This window comes from Papaver somniferum, unplaced genomic scaffold (assembly GCF_003573695.1).
Source record: "Papaver somniferum cultivar HN1 unplaced genomic scaffold, ASM357369v1 unplaced-scaffold_41, whole genome shotgun sequence".
NCBI lineage: Eukaryota > Viridiplantae > Streptophyta > Magnoliopsida > Ranunculales > Papaveraceae > Papaver > Papaver somniferum.
Window position 1 is genome coordinate 1 of NW_020646638.1, and position 17,698 is coordinate 17,698.

The window sequence follows — 17,698 nt, forward strand, 5'->3', positions numbered from 1 at the left end:
GCAAAATTCATCATCCATTTCATATCTCCTCTGACATTCCGAATAAAGAAGCAGATTCCCATATGATAGTGGAGGACCACGACTTTATCCGTCTATCACGAGTCCACGACCCTAATGTCACGGCAGACGGGTCTCCCTCCCTTCTTTCGTTTTCACATTCCCTATGAACGAATATGTACAAACAATTAACTAACTCCAATCCTTCTTGTTAAGAAGGCAATAGAAACTTCCAGTGAACATTACTCTGCCAGGGCGAGCTTGTTCACCCATGCCAAAAAGCTGTGAACAGAAACGTTTCTTCCATTCCTTGAGTCACGGACTCACGAGGAGCCACGATATGAAGCGACGCTGAACAATGATTGGTAATCTTACTCATAAAGTCCAAACTAGTCCTCGTAGTGATAGAGTCGAGGGAAGCTATAAATCTTGCCGTTACATTTTTTAAACCCCAATAATGTTATTGTTAACATTTTTAGGTCAAAGACAAAATTAAACTACTGATCATTATACTCTTGATAAAACTGTAATCTTCTTCTCCTCATCTGATTTTTGTTTTTTTGTTTCAATGAAAATTCAACACATTTTAAAAGTTAGGGTTTATAAGTAGAAGTGAAAGAAGCACAAGAAGAGACAGAGAAGAAATCTCTGTAGAACAGAATGAAATGGGTAACATTACTTAAAGATTTTAAAACCAAAGTTGGTATCACTACTCAATCTCCTTCATCTTCTGCACTTATCCATGGAGATACCAGTACTTCTTCAGCACATGAATTTTCAACTTCCCTTTCAAGGTTAGAAATTTCTATTTTTGCTTGGATTTCTGTCATTTATAATAATGCTAACATAATAATGAACTTTGATAATCAGATCCACATTTGGTATTTAGATTTAATTTTGACTTTTCAGAGACAAACAAGAATTGGAGTTGGACTTCAAGAGGGTTTGGGAAGAGTTCCGGTCATCCAGCTCCGAAGAGGTTCTTGTTTATTTGTTTATAATTTGTTTAACTACTAGCTTATGTAATTCTACTTATAATGGGTGGTAGCATTTGTAAAGTTGAATAATTTTGAACATTCCCTGCAGGAGAAAGAAGCATCCGTAAACATGGTCATAGATGTCTTCTGTAGATTAGTGAAGCTGCAAGCTGATATACCTCATTTACTTACATTGTAGGCACATTAACTTTCCCACAAATTTATTTATATCCTTAACTTATGATTTCACTGCTGGGAAATTCAACTATTCCAACTTTGTATACACAAGCTCTGACTGTTAGCAACTAACAGGTTAGATGAAGCCAAATTGTTCCCATTTGTTGTGGGAAGGGCATTTGTGACTGATATTGGGAAGTTGAATATATTTTGGAAGATGAGGTCATTCGACGGCATGGAAGTAGTAAAGTTCTTTTCACAAGTTAACAAGGTCTGTAACTTTAGTTTCTTTTGACGGTATGCGTCTCTAGTTCCTGCAAGACCAACTGTTGGTTGAATACTTGAACTAATTTGTGTGGATACTTGTGCAGGAAGGCATAATTCCTGGTTTAAATCTGTTATATGCTGTGGAAGTCCTGGCATCTGGGGTATGCCACTATAGTCATAAATCATATTCTAATGGATCATAAATTTTCGCTTTTAACCATGTGATTATCCATTCTAATATGCAAAGTTTCGAACTGTCTTTTTTGTCTACAGTTAGTGGATAAGCAGCCTCTCCTGGATTCTGGGATTCTTTGTTGTCTAGTTCATATTCTGTATGCCCTTTTGAACAATAATATCTCTGATCAAGTGGAACTGGCAGTTAACACTGGAGACTCAACTGTACTTGAAAAAGATCCCGAAGGAAATGTGAAAGAAGTCCAACAGCTTGAGGTATTTACATGTATGCTAACTCTACATTAGATTTAACATCACAGAAACCATTTTTGGTTTCAGCCTTGTATCTTTCCTGGTTATAGTATTTTGGCTGACTTCATCTTCTCACTTGGGACAATGTTTAAAGCTGTTAACTGGACATTAAAAATAGTCTAGACAGCAAGAGAAGCTACTTATCTAGGAAAGTTGAGACTTAATAAAAAAAATTGGTCATGCAGGTAGAAGGGAGTATTGTACATACTATTAAAGCACTGGCAAGCCATCCTTCTGCTGCACAGAGTTTGATTGATGATGATTCACTTCAGTTACTCTTCCGAATGGCTGCAAGTGGGTCTCAGATGGTTTCTTCACAGTTTAAAATTGATCTTCGTCCGTTGCACACCATGCAACTTCATCGTCATGCCACGCAGGTAAATACGCGACTATCCGTATGATCAGCTAATTTGACGTGTGATACAGACAATAAGGAACTCCAATATACTTTACATTTTGAACTTCTATTTCCTTCAGATACTTGGTCTTCTTTTGATTAATGACAAAGGAACTACAGCAAAATATATACGCAAACATTGTCTGGTAGGTGGCTCCGATTCTTTTTGTGCCAAATTCCTCTTATGTAGTGTTTCATTTCGATTTATGTTCCGGTCTAATGGAGACACATTTACGTTATGTCTTCCTTTCACGAACTTCAAATATAACAATCCTTACAAATATCAATTTTTTTCAGATAAAGGTGCTTCTAATAGCTGTTAAGGATTTCAATCCTGAGATGAATGATTCAGTGTACGCAGTGAGTTTAGTCGAATTGCTACTTGAGTGTGTGGAATTATCATACAGATCTGGTAGGTACCCAATCACTTGATATCCTTTCTATTCCTATGAAATAGAAATTTGCCACGCTTACTATCTAGTGATCGTATTTAAACAAAACTGCACCATAATATCATGTTATTGAATCTCTAACTAAATTATCCAATTTTCATTACTTCTAGATTTCTTGTCAGACTTTAGGGTGTGGCTTTGCGAAATACTTTGGATGACCTCTAATTTGGCATCGATTAGTTTGATTTGTAGAAGCTGGTGGGGTCAAACTCAGGGAGGATATACATAATGCTCATGGCTACCAGTTCCTGGTTCAGTTTGCTTTGAAACTTTCTACCTTACAGGATAACCATAGCATTCACCAAATCGATCCTGACCTCACTTCTGGAGACGGCTCTGCTTTCGATATCTCTCGACAGTCTTCTAATGTGGAAAGGCAGGATTACAGAGGCGAAGAAATGGGTGTATCATCGTCACTGTCCAGGTTGTTTGATGTTTTTGTTAATCTGGCCCTAACAGGTCCCACAGAGCTTAGTGGAACAGTTGGTATTCATGGCATATTTGCCGGACATGGTAGAATTCTTACAGCATCTTCTGAGATGAATGACGATAAAACTAGGGTCAATACTGGCTCACAAATCAAAGATCTTGAGGCAATTCAGATGTTGCAGGATATTTTTCTTAAGGCCGAGAACGTACAAGTGCAGGAAGAAGTACTAAATAGAATGTTTAAAGTATTCTCATGCCATCTAGAGAACTACAAGTTGTGCCAACAGTTGCGGACAATGGCTCTCTTCATCCTAAATATGGCAAACTTTCCCCTGTCACTGCAGGAGGCTATCTTGAAAATCGTAGACTATGCTGTAACTGTTGTTAATTGTGTTCCTGAACAGGAATTGCTTTCCCTTTGCTGCTTATTGCAGCAGCCAATAACATCTTCATTGAAGTATACATTTCTTTGTTTCTTTATAAAGCTTTTATCCTTTGATCAGAAGTACAAGAAAGTACTGAGAGAAGTTGGTTTTTTGGAAGTTCTGTTGGATGATCTCAAGCAGCATAAGTTTATATCTGTCTCAGAGCAGGAAAATAAACTTCTAGAAGCAAAGGTTAGTGTAATCAGCTTCGAAAAACAGACTGTTGGTGAAGCTGGTATTGGATCCAAACCCAAGCTTTGGGAATCCAGTTCTGGCAAATTACTTTTTGAATCTGAGGTCACAGTCTCTGTTGCATGGGATTGTATGTTCTTCTTATTGAAGAAAGATGACTCCAATCAATCAGCATTTCGATCATCTAACGGTGTAGCTATCGTTCTCCCTTTTTTGGCATCAGATAGTCACCGGTCAGCGGTTCTTCGGATACTGTCATCCTTAATTATAGAAGATGTTACGCAGGTTTGTAAGCACTGTTTTGTTCTTTATTTCACTGCTTTCTTAGTTTATCTCTGCACTGATTACTGAAATTTAACTTCTACTAGGCTTACCCAAAAGATCTTGGCGCACTTATTGAAGTTCTGAAAACTGGAATTGTATCAACTATTTCTGGATCTCATTTCAAGCTTCCGATGCAAGGAAAGTGCGACACTTTTGAAGCTGTATGGCGCATTGTGAGGGTTAATAAATCAGCACAAAGGGTATTTGGAGAAGCCACTGGGTTTTCCCTTTTATTGACGACACTCCATAGTTTCCAGGGAAATGAAGATTGTACTGATGGCAGTCAATCTTTACTTGACCACATGATGGTTTTTGCGTCTTTATTGCGTGTTGGAACGGCTGGAGTGTGTGGCAGTGCTGCTAATCGAGTGAGGATACACTCAATCATATCATCACAGACCTTTTATGTTCTTTTATGTGAGTCCGGTTTGCTTTGTTTGCATTTTGAAAAGCAAGTCGTTCAGTTACTGGCTGAACTTGCACTTGAAATAGTGATCCCACCATCCAATACACCAGTAGCAGAAGGTCAGATGTCATCTGATATGGTTGAAGTTGATTCTGGTAACTTTCTCGGGAGTACTGTATTTCGCTCTACTAGTCAAGAGAAGGAACGAGTATACAATGCTGGTGCTGTATTGGTGCTGATCCGTTCTTTGTTACTATTTTCTCCAACTATGCAACTAGAAGTTCTTGATTTTATTGAAAGGCTTTCTCGTGGGGGTCCCTTCAATCAAGAAAACCTTACTTCCATAGGTGTGTGATTTGATTCCCTTGTACTATATATTCCGTTAATTGTACAAATGCATGTATCCTTACTTGGTTAATGTAGGTTGTGTGGGACTTCTGCTGGATACTGTTCACCCGCTTTTTTTGGGCTCATCAGCATTGCTTAACCATGCATTGAAGATTGTAGGGCTCCTAGCACCCTACAGGTTCTTTCTCCCCTTTTATACAAATCCATTTCATATGTCTTGTTCGTCTAAAGTTTCGTTCTGCGGCTTCTGCCTATGGATTGCTTGTCTATTACCCCCTTGCAATGCATTCATCCTTTCCAATTAAAACTAAACTACTAAAGTTTATTTCCTTGTGACAGGTTATCATCGTCGGAGCTTCGTGTGCTTGTTAAATGTATTCTGGAATACAGATTAGTGAATTCCGGTGTTATTCTCATTAACATCATTAAGAATTTAGTTCATATGGAAGATATAACCACAGACTCTGTTTGTATGGCGCCATATGTAGAGATGGATATGAGCAAGGTTGGGCATGCTTCTATTCAAGTTCCGTTAGGGGAAAGGTCATGGCCTCCTGCTGCTGGTTATTCATTCTTATGCTGGTTTAAATATCAGAATTTCTTGAAATCTAAGGGAAACACATCAGAACTTCCTTCGAAGTCAGGCCCTTCTAGACGCCAAAATAACTTCAGAGGGCAACTTCCAGAAAACTATGTTCTTCGGATCTTTTCAGTTGGCACAGTTGATGATAGCGGTGCACTGTATGCAGAACTTTACCTTCAGAATAATGGGCTCCTAACTCTTGCCACTAGCAACTCTAGCTCCTTATCTTTTCCGGGAATGGAACTAGGCGAAGGGAGGTGGCATCACCTTGCTATTGTTCACAGTAAACCTAATGCTATAGCAGGATTCTTCCAAGCTAGTTTTGCATCCCTATACGTAAACGGAAAGTTGATGCTCTCAGGAAAACTGGCTTATTCCCTATCTCCAGTTGGGAAACCTTTGCAGGTAACCCTAGGGACACCAATTACTCAGGCTAAAATCGGTGATTTGTCATGGAAGCTTCGTTCTTGTTATCTTTTTGAGGAAGTGCTCACATCAGGCAGTATCTACTTCATTTACATTCTTGGCCGAGGATATAGAGGAGTCTTCCAAGATACAGATATTATGCGCTTCGTTCCTAACCAAGCTTGTATTGGGGTCAATTTGGAACTCTTGGCTTCGCTGGATGCTGAAATACCATCTAACAAGCAAGGGCTTGAAAATACTGGTAAACAAGGAAACCATAAAGCAGATGGCAATGCCATTATATGGGATCTGGCAAGAATCAGGAACCTCTCACTGCAGCTATCCGGAAAGAAACTCATATTTGCGTTTGACGGAACATCTTCCCAAACTTTTCGAGAAACTGGGACATTATCAATGCTTAACCTAGTTGATCCATTGTCAGCAGCTGCTTCCCCTCTCGGAGGTATAGCGTCTATTTTCAACTGCTTTCGTGGTTGTGCTTGTGATTTCTTTGTCATGAGAGCTAAAATTACTTTAAAATTGCTATTCTTAAATTTTCAGGCATACCACGTTTTGGCCATTTTGATGGAGATATCTATATCTGTAGGCAACGTGTAATTGGAGATGGCATCCGTATGGTAGGGGGAATTCCTGTTGTCTTAGCTCTCATTGAAGCTGCTGAATCTAGGGATTTTCTACACATGTCCCTTGCATTGCTTGCTTGTGCACTACATCAGACTTCTCAAAATCTGTATGACATGAAAGCTTGCAGAGGATACCATTTGCTTTCATTATTCATGCATCGAAGAATGTTACTCCTTGATATGCAGTGTCTTGAAATTTTATTTCGGATTGCTGCTTGCGAGGCTTCATCTTCTGAGCTGCAGAAATTGTTCAAGAAACAAAATGTGACACCCTCAGCATATGCTGAACCTGAATCAGATGATTTTAGCAAAACAGAGTCATCCAATTTTATCTCTGGGGGTGAAAACAGTGAGCTGCTCGCAAAAATGTCAAGTTGTATCGTTTTGTCAAACGCGGATATGGTGGAGCATGTCCTTTTAGACTGGACCTTGTGGGTTACTGCTCCTGTTTCCATCCAGATTGCATTACTTGATTTTTTTGAGCGTCTAGTATCTTTGCATAGGTACAGGACTCATAACTTAACTGCCCTGCGCCGGATCAACCTCGTCCAACATTTACTAGTAACTCTTCAAAGGGGAGATGTGGAAATTCCTGTTCTGGAGAAACTGGTTGTGTTACTTGGTGTCATTTTAGAAGACGGGTTTCTGGGCTCTGAACTAGAACAGGTGGTTAGGTTTGTTATTATGACATTTCATCCACCTGAGCTAGCATCAGGGCATCAAATCATTCGAGAGTCTATGGGTAAGCATGTAATTGCAAGGAATATGCTACTGGAAATGCTTATTGACTTACAAATGACCATAAATTCAGAAGAGTTGCTTGAACAATGGCATAAATTAGTATCATCTAAGTTGATAACATATTATCTCGATGAGGCTGTTCATCCTACTACAATGAGATGGATCATGACACTTCTTGGTGTTTGTCTTGCATCTTCTTCTATGTTTTCGCATAAATTTAGGATCAGCGGAGGTTATCAAGGTCTTACATGCATGGTTAGAAGCTTCTATGATTCTCCAGAGATATACTACATTCTATTGTGTACAATATTTGGGAAACCTGTGTATCCAAGGTTGCCAGAAATTCGCATGTCAGACTTCCATGCTCTAATTCCAATCAATGGTAAATATGAAGAATTGAATTTCGTTGAACTTCTGGAAGCCGTGATTGCCATGGCAAAATCTACGTTTGATAGGTTAAGCATTAAGTCAACTCAGGCCCACCAAATTGGAATCTTCTCACCTGTCGGTGCTAGCCTTGTGGCAGAGATTGTAGAAGCAACAACAGATACAACAGGAGAACTTCATGGTGAAGCTATAGTACATAAGACGCATGCTGCTCGGCTAATAGGTGGGGACACAACAGCTCCTGCTGTTGCTTCTTCAGTCCTGAGATTTATGTTTGATCTAGCAAAAACATGCCCATCATTCTCAGCTGCATGTAGAAGGGTGGAATTTCTTGAAAGTTGCGTGGATCTATACTTCTCCTGTGTCAGGTTTGATGTAAAACACCAATAAGTTGTAGACATGCTTCATCCAACAATTATACAATCCCACAGTGATTCAGCTGTAGCATTCTGTCTCTATATATTTGAAAGAAATAGAATAAAATAGAAGAGAAGATGTTTCTGTTTCTAAAGTGACTTTTGTGTGCCTTGCAGTGCTGCTTCTGCAATAAAGATGGTGAAGGCTCTCTCCACAAGAACGCGTGAGAATTTAACCAGTTCCGGAGATTCCCAAACTTCTCAATATGAATTCTTGAGCTTGTCCACTGAACAAGAGCTGCATGTCAGACCTTCTTTAAATCCTCAAAGTTCTCTTCAGGTGGAGGCAGTTACAAGTTGTGAAGATATGATTGAAAATGACTTAGTCGACATAAACCACATTATGTCAGGGGAGGAATTAGTCAAGCCACTCATGCTTGATTGCCCAGTTCAGAAATTTGAAGGTGAGAGTCTTAACCAAATTCTACTATCCCTTCCATCAATGATGAATTTAGGTTTTCTAATATCAATTTGATGTGCAATGCCATTTGGCCAATGGATCATTTGGTGCTTGACCCTTATTTTTACCTGATATTGAAATCTTCAGTTATCTTTTTCTTATTCTTACTTGTCTTTTCCTTCATGATCAAATCTATCCTGTCCACAGGATCTTCTGCGTTCAAAAGTGAAGCTGATACTCTCCAAGATCTCAAATCCAAATCTCAGCGGTCTGATTCAGTTAATATGTGTTTTGTTATTCACCCTAGCGATTTACTTGAAATGGATGATTTGGGATATGGAGGTGGTCCATGTTCTGCAGGAGCTACTGCTGTCTTGGATTTCATTGCAGAAGTTCTTGCTGATGGTGTGGCGCAGCAGATGAAACCAACATATGTTGAGAGCAGTTTGGAAACTGTTCCTTCACATGTGAATGTTCAGTCAAAATTAGTTTTCCAGGGCTTGTGCCTTAGTAGATTGATGAACTTCCTTGAGAGGCGTCTCATGCGTGATGACAAGGAAAACAAGAAAACATTTGATAAGAGTTTCTGGTGTCTAAATTTGGATGCGTTGTGTTCCATGATTGTGGATCGTGTATACATGGGTGCTCTGCCTAAACCAGGTGGTGTACTTACTACTTTAGAATTCTTGCTATCTATGTTGCATTTATCTAACAAAGATGGCCGAATTGAAGAAGTGTCAAATACTGGAAAAAGTTTTCTGTCTATGGCAAAAGGAAGCAGGCAACTTGATCCTTTCGTGCAAACCCTATTAAAAAATACAAACCGCCTGATAATGTACTGCTTCTTGCCATCATTTTTAACCGCTATTCAGGAGGCAGATCTTCTTAAACTCTTAGGTTTTCCAATTGAACCTAGAAAGACTTTGTATTCAAACTATTCACAACAAGAATCTGAGATTGATATTACCAGTGTCTTACAGTTATTAGTTGCTCATAAAAGCATTATATTTTGTCCCAGTAATCCTGATACTGACCTAGACTGTTGTCTATGTTTTAGTATAATCTCTCTTCTATATGACAAAAGGCGAAGTGCGAAGAGCATGTCAGTGGATGTTATCAAGTATCTTTTGGTGCATCGTCGTGCTGCATTAACGGAATTGCTTGTTCTGAAAAGAAACCTAAGGCAACAGTTGGATGTTCTACACGGTGGATTTGATAAGTTATTAACTGGAAGTTCTTCCGAGTTCTTTGAATGGCTTCAAAGTTCTAAGGATGTAATCAAGGAAGTGTTGGAGCAGGGTCCTGTTGTTACGTGGATGCAGTATATTTCTGGATCCAAAGAATTTCCTAGGATGACTGTAAAAGCTGTGGAGGATCCTCATCAGAGAGAAACAGGAAGAATATCACATGATACTTCAAAGCATGACATAAGGCACTGGGATCAGATGACTGAGCGTAGGTACGCACTTGAACTGGGTCGCGATGCAATGTTGACCGAACTGAAATTAATTCGCCAAGATAAGTATGGATGGGTTCTCCATGCTGAGAGTGAGTGGCAAATCCATCTCCAACAACTTGTTCATGAGCGAGGAATACTACCAATTCCAGAATCCATCACCAGATCCGAGACTAAATGGCAACTATGCTCGACTGAAGGACCATATAGAATGAGGAAAAAGCTCGAGCGCTGCAAACTGAAAATTGACACAATTCATAATGTTCTTAATGGTCAGTTCATATCTGTAGCATCCAAGGAGAAAAATGAGAATGGTTCTGACACATCCAGAATTGATTCTGATTCATTTTTCCACCTATTATCCAAGGGTTTCAAAGAGAGCTGCTATAATGGTGAAGATGATGGTTCCATACCTAATGGAATAAGCAGTATAAGAGAGGAGTCAACTTCCTCAAATAGGATTGGTTCTAGTGAAATGGCTTGCAGTTTAAACGAATCAAGTGTTGATCCTGCTCGTGAAGTTGGGTGCAAATCAAGTGAAAGTTCTATTCCGATAACTGATAGCACCAGTACGAAGTACCATCCAGGTTCTCCAAGGAAGTCCTCCATTAAAAATGAGGATCCAAAGGTAACAGAGGACAGGTTGGATAAGGAAGTCCATGATAACGGGGAGTATCTAATTAGACCTTATTTGGAACCTCTAGAGACGGTCAATTTCAGATATAATTGTGAGCGTGTGGCTGGCCTTGACAAGCATGATGGCATATTTCTTATAGGTGAGCAATGCTTATATGTTATTGAGAATTTCTACATAGATGACTCTGGGTGCATACGCGAAAAAGAAATAGAAGATAAACTCTCAGTCATTGATCAGGCTCTGGGTGTGAAGAAGAGTACAAGTTACCAGTCAAAGTCACCTCCTAAACAGAATGATTCTGTGAAGGAATGGATTGGTGGAAGAGCATGGGCGTACAATGGTTGTGGACAGGAAAAGGACAAAACATGTTACAGCGAAAATGTGCCTCATTCGTGGTGTATGTGGAAGCTTGATAGCGTTCATGAGATCTTGAAACGTGATTACCAGCTCCGTCCAGTAGCGATTGAGATATTTAGTATGGATGGATATAATGAGCTTCTGGTGTACCACAAAAAAGAGAGAGATGAAGTTTTCAAAAATCTGGTTCTCATGAATCTTCCGAGGAATAGAATGTATGTACTTCAACTCTTTGCTCTATTGATTCTATCTCTTTAAAATCATTAATTCATTAGTTTCAGTTTATTTTCTTTGTGTTTTCTCTTGGGGAATGATCTAGGATAATAAACATTGATTTCTGTAACATCTGACAAATTGTGTGATCTAGAATAATAAACTTCATCTCTCTCTTTCTTTGTATACTTTGTTCTTTGTTGTTTGTGGCCAAGACCAGCTTCTGATACTTGATAGCATGCAACCAACAGGTTAGACACAACTATTTCAGGAACATCTAAAGAAGATGGCAGTGAGGGAACCCGTCTTTTCAAGATTATGGCTAAATCCTTCTCCAAGAGGTGGCAAAATGGTGAAATTAGTAATTTCCAGTACCTCATGCACCTCAACACTCTGGCAGGGCGTGGATATAATGATCTAACACAGTATCCAGTATTTCCATGGGTTCTTGCTGACTATGAGAGTGAAACACTGGACTTAACAGATCAGAACACGTTCCGCAAACTCGACAAACCAATGGGATGTCAAACTGCAGCAGGGGAGGAAGAATTCAAGAAAAGGTGACTATTCTGATGTGGAACATGGTCTCCTAATTTGACCTATTTATCTGTCGTCAATTTCATCAGTATTTTTCTTACCTAGCAAGTTTTCTCTCAAGGTTCTTATTGCCTCGCATGAAGCATGATATTTTATACATATAAACTTCAATCACCTGACGTACTCTACTTACATCTGTTTATTCCCAGATACCAGAGCTGGGATGACCCTGAAATTCCAAAATTTCACTATGGCTCTCATTATTCTAGTGCTGGAATTGTAGTTTTTTATCTAGTGCGTCTGCCGCCATTCAGTGAAGGAAATCAGAAGCTACAAGGAGGAGACTTCGATCATGCAGATCGTCTTTTCAATAGTGTGAGAGACACATGGTTAAGTGCATCTAGAACGAATAACACATCCGATGTGAAAGAACTGATTCCAGAGTTTTTCTACCTGCCAGAGTTCTTGGAAAACCAGTTTAATCTCGACTTGGGAGAGAAACAATCTGGAGATAAGGTTATTGTGATGCATAAAAATCTAACTTTTGCTCAAGCCTAATTCCTGCTCTTTAACATTTTCTTGTTTAGTGTACCCCACCATTTTTGTGATTTTCACCAGACATATTTTGTGGATGCTCTTACCAGGTTGGTGATGTTGTATTACCGCCTTGGGCCAATGGTAGTGCCAGAGAGTTCATCAGGAAGCATAGGGAAGCATTGGAATCAGACTATGTTTCAGAAAATCTGCATCACTGGATAGACTTGATCTTTGGTTACAAACAAAGAGGAAAGGTGGGTTAAGCATTCAAATTCTTTCCATTTACATGTGAATAAAAAATGAACAGTTATTTTTGTGTTTGAGTTCAATGCTTTAGCTTATTACCATTACTTGTTATGAATTAAGTGGTGCATAAATATTTCACAGGCGGCGGAAGATGCCCTAAATGTTTTCTTTTATTACACGTATGAAGGGAGCGTCGACATAGACTCCCTTAGTGACCCTTCAATGAAGGCCTCCATATTGGCGCAGATTAACAACTTCGGGCAGACTCCCAGGCAGCTATTCTTCAAACCTCATGTGAAGCGGCGGGCTGATAAGAAACCACCGCCATATCCACTCCAACACTGTAACCTTCTGGTTCCACGTGAAATTCGTAAATTTCCGTCCTCGATTACTCAGATTGTTATTTTCCATGAGAAGATCATTCTGGCTGGTCCTAATATGTTGCTTAAACCGAAAGCATATAACAAGTATGTCTCTTGGGGATTTCCAGACCGAAGCTTGAGATTTATAAGCTACGAGCAAGATAAAATCCTGTCTACACATGAGAGTCTTCATGAGGGAAACCAGATTCAGTGTGCTAAAGTTACCCTTGATGGCCAGACCCTGGTAACTGGCACAGAAGATAGCGTAATCTCTGTCTGGCAAATTAGGAAAAGTGGACCTCGTGGAATGCGGCATTTGCATTTGAAACGATCACTCTGTGCTCACACAAACAAAATAACATGCCTACACGTTAGCCAACAGTATATGATGATTGTGAGCGGATCTGATGACTGTACTATCATTCTATGGGATCTCAGCAGCCTAGTCTTCGTGAAGCAACTTGCTGTTTTCACAACACCAATTTCAGCAATATATATGAATGACCTAACAGGAGAGATTGTCGTAGCAGCTGGGACTCTGCTTTCTGTCTGGAGTGTCAATGGTGATTGTCTAGCAGTGATCAACACTTCTCAACTTCCTTCTGATTTTGTCCTTACAGTGGCCACTTCTACCTCTTCAGATTGGCTCGACACAAACTGGTATGTAACTGGTCATCAAAGTGGGTCCATCAGGGTATGGCAAATGATACATTGTTCCGAAGAGACAAATGTAAGCAAGTCAACCACCAAGCTATTGGAAGGATTCCGAATAAATGATAAGGTCCCAGAATACAAGTTGGTCCTTCGCAAGGTACTGAAGTTCCACAAGCATCCAGTTACTGCCCTTCATCTTACTTCCGACCGTAAGCAACTTTTAAGCGGGGATGCTAACGGCCATTTACTGTCTTGGAGTCTTGCGAATGAAAACTTGATACCTGGCGATAATGGGAGTTGATAATACTCTTCAGGCAACTTATGTTTGCTGCTTTTCACATACTCGCGTAGGACTCGCCCTCACCCACAAGTGTCTGATGTAAGAAATGGCTACCTGGGTCTTCAGCTGAGAAAGATGCTGAATCCACAAGGATGAGATGGTAAAAATAAACTGAAATGGCACTTGATTACAGGCAGATGCATGTTCGAAATGGTGATCCGGAAAAATGAAACTAGTTATTGTTGCTTGTGTATCCTTGTCCCTGCATTTTACTAATAATTACAGAAGAGTAGAAGACCATGTCTCAGTTATTGGGGGACATGACTTGTAACCTTAACCTTGTAAATTGATGGTGATAATGTTGTACAATATATCACAGTTGGAAATTTTCCTAGAATTACAGTGTACAAGTATAACAATAAACAAGATCTTACCTTTTAAGGTAATGGAATATGAATGGTACAAATATTTTTGTTCTTCGTACTGTTTTTCTGTGAATAAGATGCTGCGCGCCATAAATATCTGATTCTTCAAGGTAGAGAATTGTAGGGTTTCAGAACTTGGAAAATCAAGTGCAAAACGGCTTTCAGAATTCGAAATTGCTTATGCACTTCCTCTCTTATCATGCACCTCTACTTGATTGTCATTTACCTAGGAAATTCTCACTAATGGCTATGGCAGTTCAACTGTGTACCTTCCAGTGTTCATCAACCGTAAAACCCCACAGAATAATTCCAAAAACCCAGAACAAAAATCCTCTTAAAATTCCAAGACTTTCTCAAACACCCTTTAAATTTAATACCTCAACTCTCAAAGAGATATGCAAGAGAGGAAATTTAGAAGAAGCTTTTCTAGAACTTCATAATTTTATCACCAGCCAAAACCCACCTCAGTTACCTCCAGATGAAGCTTATTCTTCAATTCTTGACCTTTGTGCTGCTAAAAAAGCACTGTCGCAAGGTCAACAAATTCATGCACATATAATCACATCAAATACTGACACTGATTCGGTGTTTTTGAGTACTAAACTTGTTTTCATGTACGGGAAATGTGGGTCTTTGTCAGATGCCAAGAACTTGTTTGATGATATGCTTGATAGAACTATATTTACCTGGAATGCGATGATTGGTGCTTATGTTTCCAATGGAGAACCATCTGGTGCACTTGAATTGTATCGAGAAATGCGGCTATCGGATATAACTTTGGATGCTTGCACTTTTCCTTCAGTATTGAAGGCTTGTGGGGTGATGAAAGATTTGAACTATGGGGCTGAGATTCATGGTTTAGCGATAAAATGTGGGTTTATTTCGGTTATTTTTGTTGCCAATTCACTTGTGGGTATGTATGCAAAATGCAATGAATTCGACCGAGCAGCACAGTTATTTGATAGAGTAATTGAAAAGGGAGATGTTGTTTCGTGGAATTCTATTATTTCGGCATATTCAAACAGTGAACGGGGTTCTGAGGCCTTGAGGTTCTTTAAAAGAATGCAAGATTCTGGTGTGGCCAAAAATTCGTTTACTGTTGTTGCAGCTCTACAGGCTTGTGCAAAGCCGTCATTCTCAAGATTTGGCATGGAAATTCATGCAGCTCTTTTAAGATCTGATAGGGAACTTGATGTTATTGAAATTAATGCTTTAGTTATTATGTACTCGCGATGTGGTAGAACGGATGGAGCCTTACGAGTTTTTCACAAGATGGAAGAGAAAGACAGTATATCTTGGAATTCAATGCTTTCAACCTTTGTGCAAAATGATCTTTACAAAGAAGCAGTGGCATTCTTCCATGAAATGCTGGAAGCAGGTCATAAGACTGACCTGGTTTCCACTGTTAGTATACTTACTGCATTGGGTCGTCTGGGGAATCTTCGGAATGGAATGGAAGTTCATGGTTATGCAATTAAACATGGATTGGATTCTGATCTTCAGGTAGGAAACACACTTATAGATATGTATGCCAAGTGTTGTTGTATACACTATATGACCCAAGTTTACGATGAGATGCCTAATAAAGACCTGATATCCTGGACATCCATGATTGCCGGGTATGCTCAGAATCATTGTTATCTGGAGGCTCTGAAATTGTTTCGAGAAGTGCAGATGAAAGGGATAAGAATCGATTCCATGATAATTGGGAGCGTACTCCTTGCTTGTAGTGGCATGACGTGCATATCTTCTGTGAAGCAAATTCATGCCAACATTTTGAGATTGAATTTGTTTGATCACGTTCTAGAGAACACAATTGTGGATGTATATGGTGAGTGCGGGAATACTGAGTACGCGTCTCTGACATTTAGCAGGATAGGTAATAAAGATGTCGTGTCCTGGACAAGTCTAATATCTTCTTATGTCCGTAATGGTATGGAAAATGAAGCTCTTGAAGTCTTCTGCAAAATGGGAGAGACAGGTGTGAAACCTGACTTGGTATCTCTTTTGAGCATACTTTCAGCTTCTGCGAGTTTACCTGCCTCCGGAAAAGGAAAAGAGATTCACGGTTTCCTCATTAGGAAAGGCTTCCCAATGGATGGATCTGTCGCGAGTTCTCTTGTGGATATGTATGCTCGATGTGGAAATATAGAGAACTCTTTCAAGGTATTCAATCTTGTTGAGCACCAGGACCTGATTTTATGGACTAGTATGATCAATGCTAGTGGTATGCATGGACAAGGCAAGGAAGCCATAAATATATTTAACAGAATGTTGGGTAGGGGATTGAAGCCTGATCACGTAACATTTTTAGCGCTTCTATATGCATGTAGTCACTCAAGATTAGTCGAGGAAGGCAGGAGATATTTTGATTTAATGAGAAATTCATATCAGTTAGAACCATGGCCGGACCACTATGGTTGTGTAGTTGATCTTCTTGGACGTGCTAAAAGATTAGACGAGGCTTATAGTTTTATGAAGAACATGCCAATCGAACCAACAGCAACTATATGGTGTGCTCTCCTTGGGGCTTGTCGTGTCCACTCGAATAAGGAACTTGGAGACATTGCAGTGAAAAAGCTACTTGAGCTGGATCCCCAAAGCCCTGGAAATTACGTACTCGCATCAAATACGTTCGCATCCACTGGAAGATGGGAAGCTGTGGATGAAATGAGAAATATAATGAGGACAAGGGGTTTGAGGAAGGATCCTGCTTGTAGTTGGATAGAAATAAAAAATATGGTGCACACCTTTATGGTAAGAGATGTCTCTCATCCAAAGACGGAAGAAATTTACTCGAAATTAGATGAAATTACAGAAAGATTGAAAAGAGAAGGTGGCTATGTTCCCGAGACTAAGTATGTTTTGCATGATATACAAGAAGATGAAAAGGTTAAGTTGCTCTATGGGCATAGTGAAAGGCTTGCCACTGCTTTTGGTCTAATACAAACTTCTCCTGGTACGCCAATTCGAATCACAAAGAACCTTCGGGTTTGTGGTGATTGCCATGTTTTTACCAAGCTTGTTTCGAAGATCTTTGAACGAGTAATCATTGTGAGAGATGGAAACAGGTTCCATCGCTTCGAAAATGGGGTCTGTTCTTGTAAAGATTTCTGGTAATGATATCCTTATTTGATTGTTACACCAACAAAAGAAATTAATAAGAGCACCCTCAATAGTCAACAGTAGCAGTGAACTTTTAAAGTCTGCCCCATTTTAAAACACATCTGAGGTGTGCGAATACCAGTACCAGACCCTTCCCAAAAGGCCAAAACACACGCCTTAAACTTGGTCTGAAACAATTTTTTTCAAAAGGCTCAAAAATCAAATATTCTTTTTCAAAAGGCTTAGAAATCAAATATAGTATTATGATTTTAACCTCTTCTTGTAGAAGAAGTTTTCTAACTACGTGTCTAGGTAACTAGGCAAAGAAGGAAAGAGAAATCCTCCGCCATAGTGTTGACGAGTTTCGAATTCAGGTCGTTGGTATCATCACCCAACGACTTAACAAATGTACTACAATGACATCTGATAGTCAAAG

General features: G+C 39.5%; 2 protein-coding genes across 2 annotated transcripts; both read left to right on the plus strand.

The window, feature by feature from the left end:
• Nucleotides 1-217: 217 nt before the first annotated feature.
• Nucleotides 218-14,211, plus strand: LOC113342406 (protein SPIRRIG-like). Its single transcript, XM_026586967.1, has 20 exons — nt 218-791; nt 907-976; nt 1,084-1,169; nt 1,287-1,422; nt 1,523-1,579; nt 1,692-1,868; nt 2,090-2,281; nt 2,382-2,447; nt 2,599-2,713; nt 2,946-4,084; nt 4,168-4,876; nt 4,953-5,055; nt 5,217-6,328; nt 6,427-8,005; nt 8,171-8,457; nt 8,661-11,118; nt 11,368-11,676; nt 11,863-12,169; nt 12,298-12,444; nt 12,578-14,211. Exons 1-20 carry the CDS (start codon nt 658-660, stop codon nt 13,751-13,753), a joined length of 10,359 nt encoding a protein of 3,452 aa, XP_026442752.1. The 5' UTR covers nt 218-657; the 3' UTR covers nt 13,754-14,211.
• Nucleotides 14,212-14,288: 77 nt separating this feature from the next.
• On the plus strand, nt 14,289-17,305 carry LOC113342407 (pentatricopeptide repeat-containing protein At3g63370, chloroplastic-like). The gene has a single exon (XM_026586968.1). It carries the CDS (start codon nt 14,338-14,340, stop codon nt 17,275-17,277), a length of 2,940 nt encoding a protein of 979 aa, XP_026442753.1. The 5' UTR covers nt 14,289-14,337; the 3' UTR covers nt 17,278-17,305.
• The last annotated feature ends 393 nt before the right edge of the window (nt 17,306-17,698 follow it).

Bases quoted from the DNA above. Each gene is read 5' to 3' on its own strand.
- LOC113342407 (XM_026586968.1), top strand. From the start codon at position 14,338: ATGCACTTCCTCTCTTATCATGCACCTCTACTTGATTGTCATTTACCT.
- LOC113342406 (XM_026586967.1), top strand. From the start codon at position 658: ATGAAATGGGTAACATTACTTAAAGATTTTAAAACCAAAGTTGGTATC. The intron at 4,877-4,952 runs GTGTGTGATTTG...TGGTTAATGTAG, and splicing joins AGAAAACCTTACTTCCATAG to GTTGTGTGGGACTTCTGCTG. The intron at 6,329-6,426 runs GTATAGCGTCTA...TTAAATTTTCAG, and splicing joins AGCTGCTTCCCCTCTCGGAG to GCATACCACGTTTTGGCCAT.